At 46.9% G+C, this 19,281-nt stretch overlaps 1 protein-coding gene across 2 annotated transcripts in view; it reads right to left on the reverse strand.

The window, feature by feature from the left end:
• GRHL3 (grainyhead like transcription factor 3) overlaps positions 1 to 19,281 on the reverse strand; it is a 133,994-nt gene that overhangs the window by 31,828 nt on the left and 82,885 nt on the right. For both annotated transcript variants that reach the window (XM_053268008.1, XM_053268007.1), the window contains exons 4-9: positions 15,175 to 15,508; positions 10,911 to 10,990; positions 9,124 to 9,277; positions 6,678 to 6,789; positions 4,317 to 4,411; positions 244 to 402 (exon numbers count right to left, since the gene is read on the reverse strand). In XM_053268008.1, the coding sequence (XP_053123983.1) occupies positions 244 to 402; positions 4,317 to 4,411; positions 6,678 to 6,789; positions 9,124 to 9,277; positions 10,911 to 10,990; positions 15,175 to 15,508 (934 nt within the window). The remainder of the gene's footprint in view (positions 1 to 243; positions 403 to 4,316; positions 4,412 to 6,677; positions 6,790 to 9,123; positions 9,278 to 10,910; positions 10,991 to 15,174; positions 15,509 to 19,281) is intronic.

Here is a 19,281-nt window from a genome sequence, read left to right on the forward strand (position 1 = left end):
ATTATGTGGAAGCAAGTTAGGAGGAAAACCTACCTTGCTTCCACACAATCACTTATTTGGCTTATTTGGTCTTTGTGGGGCCAAGCTTTTCATCTAAGAAGTTGAGCTTTTGCAAAGTTTCTCTTAAAAAACCAACATCTATGTTTAGGACATTTCAGTGGTGAACTCTGCCCTGCCCACCCAGCTCTGAGCCTTTTGAAAGTCTTCCCTGCACAGAAAACTTGCCAAAGGTCTTTACTCTACCTTATCGCAAAATATTTTGATCTGGCAGATGGCTCTGTGGACCAGCCGGTTTGTTCCAGTGCTGTAGTCGTAAGTGTCTACCTGGAGATTCAAAGGGACACCTTTCACACCTTTCTGGGAGGAGAAATCTGTGCTTAAGCAATTCACTCCAATGAACACCTGCGGGAAAGAAGAAATGGTGTCATGAATTAGTGGCAATCTTAGCACTGCTCTGAAAGATATCCTGAATTCTTCAAGCCCATCAAGTTAGTGTCATTATGAGCCTCCAGAATTCTGGAGCTGGTCTATGAGAGGAGAGCTGGTCTTGTGGAAGCAAGCAAGAATTATCCCCTTGCTAAGCAGGGTCTACCCTGGTTTACCTTTGAATGGGAGACCACATATGAGCACTGTAAGATATTCCCCTTAGGGGATAGGGCCATAGCTTAGTGGAAGAGCACCTGCATGCTTGCATACAGAAGCTCCCAAGCTCCCTCCCTGGTATCTTCAGATTCAGATAGGGCTGAGAGAGACTTCTGCCTACGACCTTTCAGAAGCCACTGCCAGTCTGCAGAGGCAAGAGGAGAGCTGGTCTTGAGGTAGCAAGCATAACTTGTCCCCTTAGCTAAGCAGGGTCCACCTTGGTTGCATTTGAATGGGAGACCTCATGTGAGCACTGTAAGATATTCCCCTCAGGAGATGCAGCCGCTCTGGGAAAAGCAGAAACCTTCAAGTTCCCACCCTGGCAGCATCTCCAGGTGGGGCTGAGAGAGACTCCTGCCTGCAACCTTGGAGAACCCGCTGCCAGTCTGGGTAGACAATACTGAGCTAGATAGACCAATGGTCTGACTTGGTAGAAGGAAGATTCTTGTATCCCATTACTCAAAAGAGCATCTGGTACTGGCTTTGCTGATGCAGAAGCACCTGGGCACAGCAATGGAAGTGATCAGGTATGATCACCAAGGGAAATGGCTCCAGTGTTCAGTTGCTAGAAGAGAGAGAGGTGCCAGGGTTCCAGAAGGCAGCCCTAGAATAGTGTTTCTCGATCTGTTGAGTTCCCACACGTTGGACTACAGCATCCATCATCCTCAGCTACAATGTTGCTAGAGAGGATGAGTGTTGTAGTCCAACAACATCTGGGACCCAAGGTTGGGGCCCCCTGCCCAAGACGTCAGGGCCATTCCAACCTTATGGAGGCAGGCTGCAATTGCTTAGTGATGAATAGAGTCTGCACATACTCAGAGGCATTTGCATTCATTATACAGATGTTGCTTCATGGTTGGTTGGTTTTAAAGGCAGCACAGTGGTGTTAAATGGATATAGTTAAAGGAAGAGGGGTGTGGCTCTGAGCAGCAGGTTCTGCAAGAGATTTCCCCCTACTAAGAAGTTTGTAGATTTCTACCCTCTTAGCTAAAGCTGGGTTTTGCAGCACTAGTCTGAAAACTATTTCCGCATTAACCAAGGACAGGAGACGTGTGAACTCCCCAGGACTAGGAGTCAACTAGTATTTTAAGTTTTTAAAACTTGGGTGTAAAAAGAACCCAGAGCTTAAAATGGTGGTGGTGGTGGTGGTGGGATGGTGGGACCACAAATCCTGGAAGTACTATCAGCAGTGAGAGGCACATGGTTGAGTCTCCCTGTGAAACATGGAAACATCCTTTCCTGATTGAGGCTTCTAGGATTGCACCTCTGTGTTTAAACTCTGTATGGTGAGCCATAAACTAATTGTGCTTTAATGCCCCCACATGTCAATGCTCTTAAATTAACCAATGATCTCAGCAGAAGAGATAAGCGCCATTCAGACATTATGTTGAACATTCATATGAGTGTACAGTGTACACAGGTAAAGAACTGCACACAGGTACAGTCATTCAAATGTTATGTTGAGCACAGGAACAACAGTACACTTCCTATCTGTATCAGGCTTATGAGGGACCTATACACAGGTACAGTCATTCACACAAACACATTTACCTGTGTACAGACATCGGTACAACATAGTAAGGTCGTTCACACAACCAGCCCTAGTCAGGTCGGGCAAAAATAACCCAGATAGGGCTGGTTGTAGGATGGCATGCGTGTCTAAATACTGATATGTAGTGGGTCATCGAGTTGCCAGCAGCCATCTTGGTCAGAGAGTCTGGGAGAATGAGTGGTCCAGCAGCACTGAGCATTCCCAGCTGCTCACACGGTGCATTGTGGGATACCTGGCAGCCTGGCTTCCTTCCCCCTGCCTCCCGATCGCTGCCCAGCTTGCTGTTTGTTTTGTTTTACACATTTTATATCCCGCTCTTCCTCCAAGGAGCCCAGAGCTTAAGTACTACATACTTAAGTTTCTCCTCACAACAACCCTGTGAAGTAGCTTAGTGACTGGCCAGAGTCACCCAGAAAGTATCATGGCTGAATGGGGATTTGAACTCAGGTCTCTCCAGTCCTAGTCCAGCACTCTAACCACTACACCATGCTGGCCTCAGCATTGATCATGTGGGCACACAGGTGGCAGAGCTCGGGTTGGGATGTGGGAGTGAGAAGGTAGGTTTCTGCCTTCCCTCAAGCATCCTACCTCCTCCCCCAAATCTGGTCGTGAAGTGAGAACAAGCTTAGTGTCTGAATAGGGCTATAGTTGCTGGCAAGTCCAATGTACAGAACAAGCACTGAGAGCATTTTTTAAAAAGTTGATCAAGAAGCAGTTAAGATGCAGCGATGGATATCCATCTCCGAGTGGGCTTAAACCCTTGTTTGGAAAAGATGGGGAGGGGAAAGCAGGATCTTTTACACACAGCCAAATCTGGCATAGCAACAAGAAAACAAGTCCTGCTCAGAGTTTAGAGGCAGGCTGGGCAAGACAGGGAGAAGGTGCTGGAGAAGGCCCAGCAGCACCAGCACTGAGGCCTTTTGCATCTCTGCAATCTGCGTGGTCAATAGCCCCAGGGCAGGAGGAGGAAAAACATTTCTGGTAAATGACATCTCACCCAGGTGCCTGAAAGCACTAGCTGAATGCCTGGAATATTTCTGTGAGTAGGGAGTGGGATGGACAAAGTTGCCTTGAAGAGGGTTGGTTACAAAAAGAAGAGAGACGCTCCACTAAGATCCCAGAACCAAACTATCATCCCATGAAATTGATTGCCAGGAAATCTAGGACCAACAAACGGAAGTACTTTTTCACACAACGCATAATCCACTTGTGGAATTCTCTGCCACAAGGTGGTGACAGCCAACAACCTGGAGGGCTCGAAGAGGGGTTTGGATCACTTCTTGGAGGAGAGGTCTATCCATGGCTACCAGTCGGAGGGCTGTGGGCCACCTCCAGCCTCAAAGGCAGGATGCCTCTGAGTACCAGTTGTAGGGGAGTAACTGCAGGAGGGAGGGCATGCCCTCAACTCCTGCCTGTGGCTTCCAGTGGCATCTGGTGGGCCACTGTGTGAAACAGGATGCTGGACCAGATGGGCCTCCTTGGGCCTGATCCAGCAGGGCTGTTCTTATGTTCTTAAGTGTTACTAAACCCCTCCATCATTTCCCACCTCTCCCTCTTTCCCCTTCAGACCAGTCTTTTCCATGCAACATAACTCTGCTGCAACCTGGCTGAGGCTTATTTTCAATCTAGGCAGGTATTTGTTCCAGTAGCAAAGTGGGCAGTGCCTCGCGGCCAATAGTGGCTTGTCCTAACGAGCCAGGGGTGGGTGGGGGGCACCAAGGAAGTCTTCTCTCTCCCACCTCAGAGCTCTGCTGCATGCAGGCTGGCCATTCATCAGGTAAAAGCCCACACAGTTAAGCACACGGTTGACCGTGCAGCTCTACCTGATGGATGGCCAGCCTGCAGGCAGCACGGTTCTTGGGCGGGGCAGGAGAGAGAGAGGAGCAACCCAAGCTGCCTCCTTGGGCACCCCAATGGCTCGTTAACATGAGCCGCTACTGCCTACAGCTAGGTTTTTGGGGGCTCCTCTGCTGTTGCTGCCACCAGCCAGCCTCCCTCCCTCCCCAGCTGCCCACCTCTCTCCCAGCTAAAAATGTTGTGATCCTGCCTGGCGTAAGGTGGAGAGAAGTCTGTAGTATGAATAGGCTCCAGGGTCGCCCTCTTTGCATGGCTCCGGTCCTACCTTTGCTTCTTCAGCAATGTTCCAGACGAAGGACAAGGCATTGTAAGCCACTTCCTCAATATGCTGCACAGTATTAAAGTTCTCTTTACAGTCAGCTGGAAGGCACAAAACACATGATTACCTGGGTTGCTAAATCATATTCTTTTAATTAAGTAACCCCCATTATAAAGATAAGCCACCCCCCAGGGTAAATACACTTATACTCTCCGGAGTCTAAGCTTGGATCTAGAAGAGCCTGTGTGTGCGTGTTTCAGGGGCGTAACTATAACAGGGCAAGGGGAGACAGTTGTCTGGGGGCCCACTGCCTTGGGGGGACCCCCCCAGAGGCAAGTCACATGACTGACTCCCCCAGCCACGCACCCGCCCGGGCTTCCTTCAGTTGTATTCCTCCTCCGAAATTGATGTAAGACTTATATCTCCTATGTTAATTTGCCTGGCCGGTCTGATGAATTTGATTTAAATTATCTTTTAACTGCTGTGGACACTGATATTATCTATGTTATGGCCAGGTTTTGTTATATTATTTGTAAAATACGTACTGGTTTATTGTAAATGTTTGCTGGTCTATGACCAAATAAACTTATCTATCTATCTATATAAGTTTGACTCTGCTTTTTGTTACCACTATTCAGCCTCATTTAAGATTTCTTTACTTCATGAGCTGAGCTTCAGTGACAGAAGGCCCCATTTTAAAATCTTGTCTCTGGGCCCACTCCAACCTTGCTACGCCCCTGGCGTGTGTGTGTGTGTGTGTGTGTGTGTGTGTTGCTGTCCCACCCACCCTGCTCCTTCTGGTGGCAGTTCCTCTTGCCTCATGGGGTGCCACTCCCGGGGGCTCCCAGGGGGCGCAGAGGGCTGCTGTCAACGGAGGAGTGGAAACCCTACATTTTGCCTGGAGACAAAAGTTTGGGGTGGTGTACAAATTTGATAAACAAGTAAATTAGCAGAGAAAGAGAATGGCAGCACTCCATCCCTAACACCTCTCTGGTGAAAGCCCTATACACCTTGCCGTGAAAGTGAGATAGGCAGCCAGTTCAGTTTCATACCAGAAGTGCCAGTGAGGGCTCCACTTCTAGATCGACCACCTTGAAGAAGGGGAGTTCACAGGAGACAAGCTAGTCTTGTGGTAAAGTGTGCTGTCCAGTCGATTTCGACTCCTGGCGCACACAGAGCCCTGTGCTTCTCTTTGGTAGAATACAGGAGGGGGTTGACCATTGCCTCCAAGTCTTGTGGGAGCAAGGGTATGTCTTGGTTTCCATTTGGATGGATGACTACATGCAAGCACTATAAGATATTCCCCTTAGGGGATGGGGCCCCAGCTTGGTGGAAGAGCATCTGCATTCCACACAGAAGGTCCCTGGTCCAGGCCTTGGCAGCTTCTCCAGGAAGTTTTTCACATGGGGCTTTTACAGCCCTTTAACTCACATCTGCATCTCCTTCAGAATGGAGGGGGTGCGTTCACACATATCGGCCAGATTTACCCCAAAGTCCCTGTGAGTTATCGGGGAACAGTTCACACACAATTCGGGGTTTTCACTGTGCATTCGAGTGCAGCCCGATTTATTTCTGGGGTAAAAAAAATCCACTATTGGTGTTAGTATTTTGGGACAACTTCGAGTTCTCAATAAAGCCTCCCCGTAAACCCGCGGTAAAGCCTGCTGGGTGTAAAAGTCCCAGCTGAAACTGGGGAAGACTCCGGCCTGAAACCTTGGAGCTTTCCCAAACAGCAGGCTTGACCACGGGTTTATTGTCAGGCTTTTATGAGAGTTCGAAGCTGCACCCAAAAAACCCGACACAAAAAGTGGATTTTTTTTAACCCCGAATATAAATTTGGGCTACAGTGAAAAACCCAAATCGTGTGTGAAGTGCTCCCCGATAGCCCGCAGGGACTTTGAGGTAAATCTGGCCAAAATGTGAACACACACAGACCCCATTGAGGAGGAGATATGGGCTAAAAGCCAGGTGTGGAAAACGTCCCGAAGAGCCACTGCCAGTCAGTGTAGAGAATACCGAGTTAGATGGATCACTGGTCTAACTTGGTTTAAGGCAGCTTCCTTTGTTTCCATTTCCTTTCTCTTCTAGAAAAGAAATCCCCAACCAAAGTGTCTTCATTCCTCTTCAGTTTCTCCTCTTCATTCCTCTTCAGTGTCTTCCGTTTTGTTTTGTTTTGATGGTTTTAATGTTGTTTTTAGAATATTGTTTTAAAATTTTAAATTGTGTTTTAAATTTCTTGCTTCTAAATTTTTTGTTTTTGTTTTTAATTAATGTTTTCCTCTTTAATCTTGTTGTAAACCGCCCAGAGACGTAAGTTTTGGGCGGTATAAAAATATGTTAAATAAGTAATAAATAATAATTCCGTACCAACATCGATGACTCTCTGCTTGGCTGTAGGTTGGCGAGAGTGCCAGTGCTTCCAGAACTTCAGCTGCTCCATCGGGACTTTTTCATTGTCAAAAACCACCATCACAACACTCTGGAAGAGGCAGAAGGGTGGGGGAATGCAAAACCGATTCCAATTAACTTATCGTAGTGTGCCATTTACAACTCCAGATCCATACAGAAGCAGCACCAGCAGCAAAACAAAGACAAAACAGCATCTGTTAAAACGGGTTCTGAAACTTGAGTCCCCAGAGGTGGCTGAACGACGGGCGCACGCGCGAACGGGACTTCCGGCCACTTCCGGCCGATGGGGGCAACGGGACGGCAGGGAGGAACGCTGCCGTCCCGAGGGGCTTCTAATTCCGAGAGCGCTGGCGGGGGAAATGCGGCGCGGGGGTGGTGGTGAGTACACTCTCCCCCGCCCTTAAAGCCCTACCCCCGCCGTGCTGAACAACCTTTCGTGCACATCCCTACAAAACAGGCCTCGGATACCAAACATCTAACATCAAGTAAAATCAACCATCTGCTGTACATGGACAATCTGAAGTTGTATGGAAAGTCCCAGTCAGAAATCGAATCACTGCTAAACACTGTCCATATATTCAGTAGTGATATAGTAATGGAGTTTGGACTAGACAAGTGTGCTGCATGAATAATGAACAGAGGAAAAATAACAAAAACAGAAGGAATAGAACTGCCCATTGGAAGCAAGATCAAGAACCTGGAAGAGAAAGAACATTACAAATACTTGGGCATTCTCCAGGCTGAAAACATTGCACACATTGAAGTTAAAAGAAGAATTGGAAGTGAATACATCAGGAGAGTTAGAAAAATCCTCAAGTTCAAACTCAATGGCGGGAACACCATACAAGCCATAAACACCTGGGCTATACCTGTTATCAGATACACTGCAGGAATAATAGACTGGACCCAGGCAGAGCTAGAGACGCTAGATCGTAAGACCAGGAAAATCATGACCATCAATCATGCTCTGCACCCCTGCAGTGATGTCGATAGGCTATACCTCCCTCGCAGCTCAGGTGGAAGAGGAATGCTGCAAGTCCATCAAACAGTAGAGGAGGAGAAAAGAGGCCTTGAAGAATATATCAAGGACAGTGAAGAAGATGCACTTAAAATGGTCAGGAACGCGAAACTATTCAACACCAATGAAAGAAAGCAGACCTACAAGAAAGAACAAGTCAAGAACCGAGCAGAAAAATGCAAAAATAAGCCCCTGCATGGTCAATATTTGCACAATATAAGTGGAAAATCAGACATCACCCAGACCTGGCAATGGCTTAAAAATGGTTACTTGAAGAAAGAAACAGAGGGTTTAATACTGGCTGCGCAAGAACAGGCACTAAGAACAAATGCAATACGAGCAAAAGTCAAAAAATCCACAACAAACAGCAAGTGCCGCCTTTGTAAAGAAGCTGATGAAACCGTGGACCACCTAATCAGCTGTTGTAAAAAGATCGCACAGACTGACTACAAACAAAGGCATGACAAGGTAGCAGGGATGATACACTGGAACATCTGCAAAAAATACAAGCTACCTGTAGCCAAACATTGGTGGGACCATAAAATTGAAAAAGTTGAAGAAAATGAAGATGTAAAAATATTATGGGACTTCCAACTACAAACAGACAAACATCTGCCACACAATACACCAGATATAACTGTAGTCGAGAAGAAAGAAAAACAAGTCAAAATAATCAACATAGCAATACCAGGGGATAGCAGAATAGAAGAAAAAGAAATAGAAAAAATCACCAAATACAAAGATCTACAAATTGAAATTGAAAGGCTGTGGCAGAAAAAGACCAAAATAATCCCAGTGGTAATTGGCGCCCTGGGTGCAGTCCCAAAAGACCTTGAAGAGCACCTCAACACCATAGGGGCCCCAGAAATCGCCATCAGCCAATTACAAAAAGCAGCTTTACTGGGAACAGCCTATATTTTGTGAGGATATCTATAATAACCAACAGTATTGATGATAAAATTCTGGCATCCCAGGTCCTTGGGAAGGACTCGATGTCTGGATAAAACAAACCAGTCAATAACACCTGTCTGACTGTGTAAACAAGAAATAACAATAATAATTTTATTATTATTTATTCGATTTCTATACTGCCCTTCCAAAAATGGTTCAGGGCGGTTTACACAGAGAAATAACAAATAAATAAGATGGAGCCCTGTCCCCATGACGAAGAAGGCCCTGTCCTACGCGTACAACAGTCACAACTCCCTCAACATCGGCACACGGAGAAGAGTCCCCTCTGATGATCTTTTAGAGGGGAGGCCATGGTTCTTGGAACCTCCACAGCTAGCTATTGGCTGTATGACATCTTATCTCAGAAAACTCCCCAGCTATCAGCAAAGCTGTTCCTTGTGTGTTTCGATGGGAACTTGTTACAAGCTCACTTACCTTCACTTTATTTGAAGACAAGTGAAAACATTTGGCGTCTCCAACAGTCCTCAGCGTGACGGGATAGAACTGCCCTTTGTTGAGGTAGGCCATGGGCGAGTCACCCGATTTGATGTGAATAGCTTTGGGAGATCCCAGCATGTATTCAAAGTCACTTGGATGAAACAATTAAAACAAAAACCCCAAAAATTAAGGATAGTGAATAAACAGCAGCTGGTGTTTTACTCTGAAAGACACACAGAATTATCTGTGCATCAAACTACATGTGACAGGGAAGTCATTTGTATTTATTTACTGCAATGATCAATAGCTAGACTAGTGTAATGCATGGTACATAGGGCTGCCCTTGAAGACTGTTTGGAAATTTCAGCTGTGTGCAGAATATATGGTAGTCAGATTGTTGGCTGGGCCATGCCACTCTGAACCCACAACACATGTTTTAGTGACACCCAGGACAAAGCTCTCATAGGAACATAGGAAACTGCCATATACTGAGTCAGACCATTGGTCTATCTAGCTCAGCATTGTCTTCACAGACTGGCAACAGCTTCTCCAAGGTTGCAGGCAGGAATCTCTCTCAGCACTATCTTGGAGAAGCCAGGCAGGGAACTTGAAAGCTTCTGCTCTTCCCAGAGCGGCTTCATCCCCTGAGGGGAATATCTTGCAGTGCTCACACATCAAGTTTCCCATTCAGATGCAACCAGGGCAGACCCTGCTTAGCTAGGGGGACAAGTCATGCTTGCTGCCACAAGACCAGCTCTCCTCTCCTCTCCTCTGGGACCCTGATGGTGGCAGGAGACAAAGGGCCCCCCATTATTTATTTATTTATAATGAAATATGTATGTATGCATTTATTTATTTATTATTTTTATTAGCAAAGGATGCTCTTCCTCCCTTTCAGCATTGATCCCCATAGCTGGCACAGTGGCGCCATTTTAGATTTCCCAGTTGCCATGGCTACGTGGCTGAAAGGCAGAAGCTATTGCCATGCTGCCCAGTACATGTGCTAGGAGCTAATGTCCTTACACATGTAATAAAAAAAGAACCAGTTTTTGTAGAAATTCCCTGACAAGTCACTGAGACAACCAGGCAAGGAGGAAGTGTGGGCAGGGCCAGCTTGTGACATGCTGAGGCCCTAAGCTAGGTCAAGCTTAAAGGTCCCACAGCATTGCAAAAGAATACTATTCCAACAAAAAGGATAATGAAAATAGAAATAATAAAGCTTTACTTTATGTGGTAAAGATGCAACAAAAAACTAATAATCTAACAAAAAACAGTTTTCTCCAAATAAACCTGTCTGCATTAGAAATACATTTAAATGAACACACATTATGCATAAATTTGGACATTTTTAAAAAAAATTCTCATAATGTGAGGCCCTAAGCTGCAGCTTGCTTAGCTCGTGCCTAAATTCGGCACTGAGTGTGGCATAAATAATACACCATAAATAGTGAAGATTTCTGCTGGTTGGGTTGTGGATGAATATCATGGGTGTCCTGACAATAACCACACACACACACACACACACACATCTATTTTTGTAGGGTTTCTCAAACGTGGGTCCCCAGATGTTGTTGGACTACAACTCCAGTGTATAGAGTAACCATGTATGATGTAATTTGTAGTCCAACATCATCTGCAGATCCATGTTTGAGAAACCCTTTTCGGTACATTATGATATAGCGACTATTTTCAATCATTTAAAAAAATCCAGCAACAATTTCTGAAAGGAGAGCAGAGAGAGAGGCAAAAAAGAAAACACAGAGAGAAAGAAACCTGGCAGTTACCTCTTGGAATCATTAGTAGAGTAACTCTCTGAGCACGGGGTTTCTGCCTGGGACTTGAGGATATCGCTGAAAATCAGTGACTGTGGAGACACAAGAATCAGGATAGCTCAGTATAGGATTATTTTGCATTCTAACTCGTAGGGGCATAGAAGTTGCTTTATATGGAGTCGGACCATTGCTCTATCTAGCCCTTCCACTGAACTCTGGCCCACCTAGCAAAGGCCTTCAGTGACAAAATACTCACCGCACTGCCAGGAAATCATGGTGTCACTCAGTCCTGCCCTAATCATCACTAGAGCCAAGGCAAAAATGCATTTTGAATTCCGTGGGGACTGGAATTGCTCACCATTTTTATTTTTATTTTTGCTAGCACTGCTCTTGTGCTTTTAACCACTTCTTGACATGCAGAAATTTAGTTTGTGAAGCTTTGTCTGGCAGGAGAATCAGGACTAGGGGGAAACTAGTATACCTGCTCAGTGTGGATGGGCCAGGTGGTTTTGGAAAGATATAGCAGTAGAGACAGTAAAAAAGGAAAAGGTGGCATCATTCCTCCCTCAAACAGGCAAATTTAGAACAGATGGTTTGGGGGAGTGAAGGGTTGGTCAAAAATGTTTTTAGGAGAGCGAGGATTCTGTTAGACAATGGGGCGATTGTGTTGATCATCCTGGGCAAGCTGGGAGCGCATGGGTCGTCGTTCCTCCCAGACGGCCGAACTTTCCTTTCTCAGTGCGCCTCCCGCGCGCCCACATGGACAGCGCTGCTCCGTGAAGCTGCACGAAGCTCGGAGCAGGGCGGAGGGATCCGAGATGACCCTGCACCCCTCCTGCACACAGGGTCTCACCCAGCCCAGTTCCTGCCCAGACAGGAAGTGAAGGGGTTGGCCTGGCTCCTGGGAGGCTGGAGGAGCCTCTTATCTATCTGGCTTCACTACCTTCTGCTGCTTGTTCTGGGGTAGAGGATTGGGTGAATGAGCCTTTTTTAATCAACGGAGACCTTTAAAAATAATTAGTTCAATTTACAGGGCTATAACGGTCAGAAACTTTGCTGTAAAGTACCAGTCTGATGGACAGGGGAGCGGGAAACATATTTAGGAGGGCACTTGCTACCCCTTGGAGTCATCACTGCCCTAGTATAATCTCCTGCCCTCAACCCATTGATTAGTAAAAGGCTGCAGGATCAGGCCTTGGATGAGGGAGACAATTTGGCGTTCCGGACAAACCAGATCGAGGAAAGAGGAAGCCACGAGACATCCTCTACTTTGGAGACTGGCAGTCTAGAAAAACAGATAAATTATGAACCACATCCCAAATTCCTGGGATGTTGTTCTTGGTCCACAACTTCCCAGGAACCTGTTGAAGCCATAGCAAACCACAACGTGCATCCTCTTGCTCCTTTGGGTACAAAAAACAAAGGCCTGGACTACCCTGTGCAGCCGAATGAGATGGGAATTAAGTGGATGTGTCTTGTTGCAGAATGGGTTATACTACTTCCAGTTATCAATTGGGGTGGGGGGTACCACTTTTGAACGCTCACACACTTAATAAACTCCTTGCCACAGGCAAAAATCCAGCAAAGGGATTAACATTAGGGAGAACGTTTCAAATCCAGCACTTTACCTGCAGTGCTGACTTTATGTTTACGATCTCTAGAGTATCCAGAACAGGCATGGAGGGAGGCCAGCAGCGGCCTGGATTCTGCAGCAACCACGGCCCCTTCTAGCCCTGCCCCCTACAGCCGCGCGGCCCCGTTTGGGAGTGAAATCACACCCCCTGCATCTGACGTATGATGCACGGTGTGTGGCTGGGGTGCCGAGCGCGGCCCCCGATTGTCAGCGGCCTGGGTTCTTTGAACCCGTTTGCTCAACGGTGGCTCCGCCCCGATCCAGAAAATGTGGCTTCTTGCCTGCTGTCTGAAGTGCTGCAGTCTGTTCTACTAGGTGGGTATTTTACCATTCATTCTGCTACACGTGTGTAGACCTCGTAAAAAGTGGCCATGCAATGGAAGCTGAAGTGTGGGAAAGAGCCGTATCAGGTGGCTGTGCACACTCACCACTGTGGAATCTGGATATTAACAACAACAACAGCTGTATTTGTTAGCCGCCCCATAACAAACTGTTCTCTGGGCAGCTTACAAGTTACAACACACATTACAACATATGACCCTGCTAACTTGGCAAGAGGCACCTTTTAACGTGGCGATTCTCTTTATTTAGCAGGAGGAGAGCAACTGGCCCTATCCACCCCCCAGAACAGCATCCCCCCAGTGGCTGTTGCTGGTGTCTGCCTTATGTTTCTTTTTAGATTGTGAGCCCTTTGGGGACAGGGATCCATCTTATTTATTTATTATTTCTCTGTGTAAACAACCCTGAGCCATTTTTGGAAGGGCGGTATAGAAATCAAATCAAATCAGTCGATCATAGTAATAATATCCATCCGGAGATTGCAGACGGGGCCAAAGTTCAGGGGTAGTGCATCTAGTTTGCCTACAGAAGGTCCCAGATCCAGTCCCTGGTATGCTGGGAAAGACTCCTGCCTGATTCAAGGAGGCAACTTCCTATGTACTTACCAGCGACGTTCTCGTATGCACCATGCCTGCCCCACCACTCCCAATAGGACACTACCTTACCCAGTACCTGCATTTCTTATCTTTATCACTCAACCTCAGCTGTATATATACATATTTGTAGAAACACAATTGATTGCTGCAAAGATATTTGGGCCACTCTGTGTAGACAAAATGGCAGTGTTCACTGGGACAGATGGAAACAGTCCATGAAACAGGCCCATAGATTTTGGCAATCGGTACCATCTCCGGGGATGAATCATGAATGCTTGTAGTATTTTTTGGCAGTGTCTACCCTAGGGAGCAAGAGGTTGCTGGTTTGAATCTCCACTGGTAAACACCTATATCAGGCAGCAGCGATACTGGCGTCATCATCTCATACTGTGTGGGAGGAGGCAATGGTAAACCCCTCCTGTATTCTACCAATGACAACCACAGGGCTCTGTGGTCGCCAGGAGATGACACTGACTCGATGGCACACTTTACCTTTATACTGCTAGAGATGGAATACAGGTGATAACACACAGAAAGCTGTAAGCGCGACAATGTGATCCCTTCTCCTTTATCCCTACCCCCAAACCATTAGGGTAGAATTGCAGTCATTATTGTACAGAGCCAAGGGTTAGGGTCACGTTTAGGGTAACAACGAACAAATTGTTGTACTCTCCCCATTGAGTAATCTTTGGAGAACATGCCTACCAACTGTTGTTTCTATTCCTCTGACTGACAATATCAATGTCAGTTGATCCATTAAATTTTTATAGTCATTTTTGTGTCTTTACAACTTTTAAAAGCTTTTAAAACAGCATTACAAATTGGACTGCTGCAGGCCTGGTGGTCTGAACAGTAAAAGACAACACCACACTTGGCTTCTCCAAGATTGGGCTGAGTGAGAAAGACTCCTGCCTGCAACCTTGGAGAAGCCGCTGCCAGTCTGTGACAACGATACTGAGCTAGACGGACCCATGGTCTGACTCAGTATATGGCAGCTTCCTATGTTCCTACGTTCACACTGAAAACTGAAAATACTGAAATGCTGTTTTCCATCTCTAGGGAAGTAGACCTTGGCAGAAATCGCAATGAGCATTCATCCCCCCAGATGGTACTGACCATCCCAGCTGAGATAGTGTGTCTGTAGCTCAAAGGAAGGAGATCAAGTCTCCCTCCTTTACTAATTTCAGGCGCTGGCATCTCTGCATCCATTCAGTGAGTGGGCTGGCCAGTGCTGTGATGGGCAAGAGCGAGCTCTGGCCATCAGCTTGCTATGACCTGCAGATAAGCAACCTAGAAGGAGAGGAGGAAGAGGAAGGGCTGAAGGAGAGAACGCCAAGAAGTCCTTCCAGCAACAGAAAGCCCAAACATTTCATCCTCCTGAATCTCCATGACTGCTAACCTGGCATGTAAGGGGCACTCCCTCTGCACGCCTAATTAGTGTAATTTGGGCTGCTCCCACTTATACCATGCATGTCACATCCTGCAGCGAGGCGGGCGAAACAGCACAGGTTTGCTCTGGGAACGTTTTGACCGACCCAGATTTCCGAGTCGCAATTCTGGCCCACTTTCCAGATTCGATCCCAGAAGGCTTTGGCCATCTCACTGTACGTTCCCGATTTGTTGGTTTGCCCAGTGCCACCGACTCGGATGGCATGTTACAGAGCAGTTGCTTAGGCAACCCCATGCATAACCCCCGCACAGTGCTGACCTCCTGAGGGTCTTCTTTGAAGGTGCTGTCCGGCTGCCACCGCTGCTGCGGTGGAGCCACATGGATCGTGTCGAAGAGGGAATGGAGCGGGCTGTTGTCGTAGACGTCCGACGTTATCATGTAGTTCTCCGTGCTGGCTTCCAGTTTGCTAGAGCCAGGAGGCAGGGCAGGTGACTTGTGAGGAGCAGGATGGCCCTCCAAGCCCAGACCATTCTTCTTGGAGAGATCGGCATACTCTTGGGTCACAGAGACATTTTCCGCCAGGAACTTCATGAAATGGGCCGAGCTTTCGAAGGAGGAAATGTCTGGCTCATACTCCATCCCGTGGCAATGTCTACAGAGGGAAAGAGGAGCCAGTCTGATTTGTTGGATTTACTTTTATAGCTTGCTTCTTTGTTTACACTTATATCCTACTCGCTTTCCCCCCCCAAATTGAATTTTTATTGATTTTAACGGTAATAATATTCATTCATAACAAACATAATAAACAGAAGTGGACTTCCCGCGCATCTCTCTTCGTGAACCATCAGCTATAAAATTTACCCTTGCTATAATAATAATTCAAAACATAAATTTAAACCCTTACAAACACAATTAGTCTACCCAACCTGCATTTTTTTTTCCTTTTCTCTCTAAATTTCAAATCCTGCTGTAAGGTCCATAGTAGGAAAATAGTTTTTTTTTAATACACCAAAAATGGTTTTCAATCTTCTTTGAAACATTCTAGGTTTTGGTCTCTTATCAGTGTTGTAAGTTTTGCCATCTCCGCATATTCCAAAATTTTTATCAGCCAATCTTCTTTTGAAGGCAGTTCATTACTCTTCCATTTTTGTGTGTACTCACTTTAACATTTTTTTGCTTTTTCATTTCATTTATTTATTTAGATCTATATCCCGCTCTTCCTTCAAGGAGCCCAGAGCGGTGTACATAGTTATATTTTATTGCCTTAAACCACCTAGAGACTTTGATAGTGGGCAGTATACAAATATGTTAAATAAAATAAAATGGAATACAAATATTTATCCGCTCAATAACCTTGTGAGCCTCCAGGCTGTCCTTAGTGAAGGGCGAGCAGGATGACCACCTGGGACACTCTTTCGTTGCTGCCATTAAAATTAAATGGAAAGGGGCCATGCACTGGCTTATTACTTCAGGCCCTGCACCCTGCCATGGCGCTCAAAGGACACTCCTGTGAGGCAGGCTAGGCTAAGAGAGAAGTGACTGGCCACAGTCACACAATGAGTTTCATGGCTGAATGGGGATTTGAATTTGGGTCTCCCCCATCCTAATCCAGCACTCTAACCACTACACCATGCTGCCTTAGCAATGCAAGACAGACTAACACAGAGAAAAGATGTGGGAGGGAAAGAGAGACAGAAACCCATGAGATGTCTCTCTCAATATGCATTTATACCAGGGGATCTCAAACGTGGGTCCCTGGATGTTGTTGGACTACAGATCCCATCACCCCCAGCCAAATGACTGTGGAAAGTATTAGCTCCTTCCTGCCCTCGTCTTAAAGGTGGAGGAGCTCTGTCTCTTTCTGTACCCACTAACCCCCAGGATGTTCCCAAACGTGGGTCCCAGAAGTTATTGGATTACAACGCCCATCATTTCTTCAGCCATTGTGGCTGGAGATGATGGGAGTTGTAGTCCACCAACATCTGGGGCCCCAAGCTTGAGAACCCTTTTATTACACCAGTAAAATGAGTGTACAGTGACGATGGATGCTTAGGCTGGGCAAACCTAGAGAAGGCTGGCCATTGACGGAGGCCGTCAGGTCTGCTGTGTCGATGATCCCCTTCTTATTTTGGTCAAAATACAATTTGTATGAACACATAACATTGGGTAAGCCTGGGCACTGTGACCTGTGACCAGGGAGCTCTAGCTGGACGTATCCCCCTGCCCACTGCGAACTGCAGACAGAGCCACTTTCTGAGGGCTCAGCCCTCAGGTGTTTGATGCCTCAGGCAAAGGAGAACTTTGGTGCAACTCCCCACATTCAGTTACAATTATATTTTGTGACATACAGAATTTTAACTGAATGTAGGGAGGGTGCCCAAGTCATCCTTGGCAGATGGCATTGGCTGGGCTGGGGCATTGCTGGGCCGAACCCTCAAATGGCTGCTATACACGTGAACACCTGGGCCAGGTGAACAGCACAGGCAGAGTGCATGGTGGGGCCGGGGGGGTTTTAATTTTGGGCTAGGGAATTTTGGAGCCTGGACCTCAAGGCCTTTGGAGGCGCCCCCTCCTCTGCAAATTAAGCATCATTATGCTCTGCCAGGTGACCACACCACCCAGGACAGACTAAAGAGGCTTTGCGGGGGTGGGGGGCAAGGGCTGTGGAGGCCACAGACTTTGACCCCAAAGTCCAGGGGTAAGAGCACCTCTGGGTGGGGCAAGGTATAATCTCCTTCCTCACTGCCCCCAGAATAATCTCCGGGGTATAATCTCTGGTATAATAACTGTTTGGACATAACAGTAATGCTGGATAAATACTGGAGGAGCATTGGGATGTGTGTGGGCTAAAGATGTGAGTGGCTCCAGAATATGGTTCAGCAGAACCTTCCCTTCCTCTTTTAATGCAGCCTAAGGAATTATGCCCCTGAGGAATTATGCCAGAATGTTCACTCGAGGCACAAATGACCAGGCTCAAACTATCATAATCCGGACACATTATGCGAAGACCCAGCTCCCTTGAGAAGTCCATAATGCAGGGAAAAGTTGAAGGAGAGAGAAGAGGAGGACGGCCAGCAGCGAGGTGGATGGACTCGATTACTAGAGCAATGAATGTACCACTGAGAGACCTTCAAGGCCAAGCTGAAGAAAGATCACCCTAGAACAAATCTATCTATGTGGTCGCTAAGAGTCGACACCAGCTTGACGGCAATTAATCAATCAATCATTTCCCCTGGTATAATCCCCCAGTTTTGAAAGAGGTACACTCTTCTTCAGAAAAACCCCACTGTAAGCGTGAGTGGCAGGGCGTGCTGCTGATTGACTTGGTGGGGTGGGAATTCCTTCCCCTTCGACTTGCTGGGTGATCTTATCATGTCTGGATGAGGCCTGCACCTTCCACAATTCAGATCTCTCTCCTGCCCAAATGTTTGCCTGCTCATCTCTTCATTTATCCCACCACGTAGGAAAACATTTTGCATAAGAGAGATGCTGATCTGATCCGCCAAGATTCATATTAAGAAGACCCCTATGAAAAGGTCCAGCTCCCATCCCCAAGCAAGGAAAACAGCCTCTCCCTGCCTGCCCACTGCCCCCTCCCCACCCCACAAGTCAAAGGAGGAGACAGAGATAAGCAAAGCCTTGTGACCCTATGCCAGGGACAGAGGTTCAAAAATAGATATGTAAAACACATAGCAAAGGGGTACACAGAGTCCAGGGATTGGAACTGAATTGAGAGATACCAAATGGACTGTTACCTGATTGGGGTAAGGTTATCTGAAAGGCACAGAAGCCAAGGAGGATGAAAGAGAGAACACTGCTTATGCTGGAAGCAGTTGAAACAAAAGCGGCCTTATCACCTTGATGGCAAGTGCCAAAGGATCACAAGGAGTCTGTCCCTCCGAGTTCTCCCTGTCCTTTGCTCGCACCACCAAGGAGGACATGGGGTGAAATTCAGTTCCTCGGGCTAAATTAAAAGGGAAGGGAAGGGGAAGGGGAAGGGGGAGGCTCTGTTGAACCATATTCTGGAGCCCCTCACATCTTTAGCCCACAAACACCAGCCCAGTGCTTCTCCAGTATTTACCCAGCATATGCTCATGCACATCACATGATTATTATTAGGAGAGCACCCTTGTTTGGGAGCACTGCTGGCTTCCGTTGTGCGATTGTGTGCAAGGGAGACAGCAAGGTCAGATGGGGAGGAAATGACCAGGAAGCCTGTGGGAGGAGTATGCATGAATGGTTGCCTTTGCTAAGCAGGATCTGCCCTGGTTTGCATTGGCATGGGAGACTACATATGCAAGCGCTACAAAATATTCCCCTTAGGGGATGGGACTGCCCTGGGGAGATTCCAAGTTCCCTCCCTGGCATCTCCAGATTGGGTTGAGAGGGACCCCTGCCTCTCAGCAACTGTGGAGAAGCTGCTGC

Source organism: Hemicordylus capensis, chromosome 7, assembly GCF_027244095.1.
Source record: "Hemicordylus capensis ecotype Gifberg chromosome 7, rHemCap1.1.pri, whole genome shotgun sequence".
NCBI lineage: Eukaryota > Metazoa > Chordata > Lepidosauria > Squamata > Cordylidae > Hemicordylus > Hemicordylus capensis.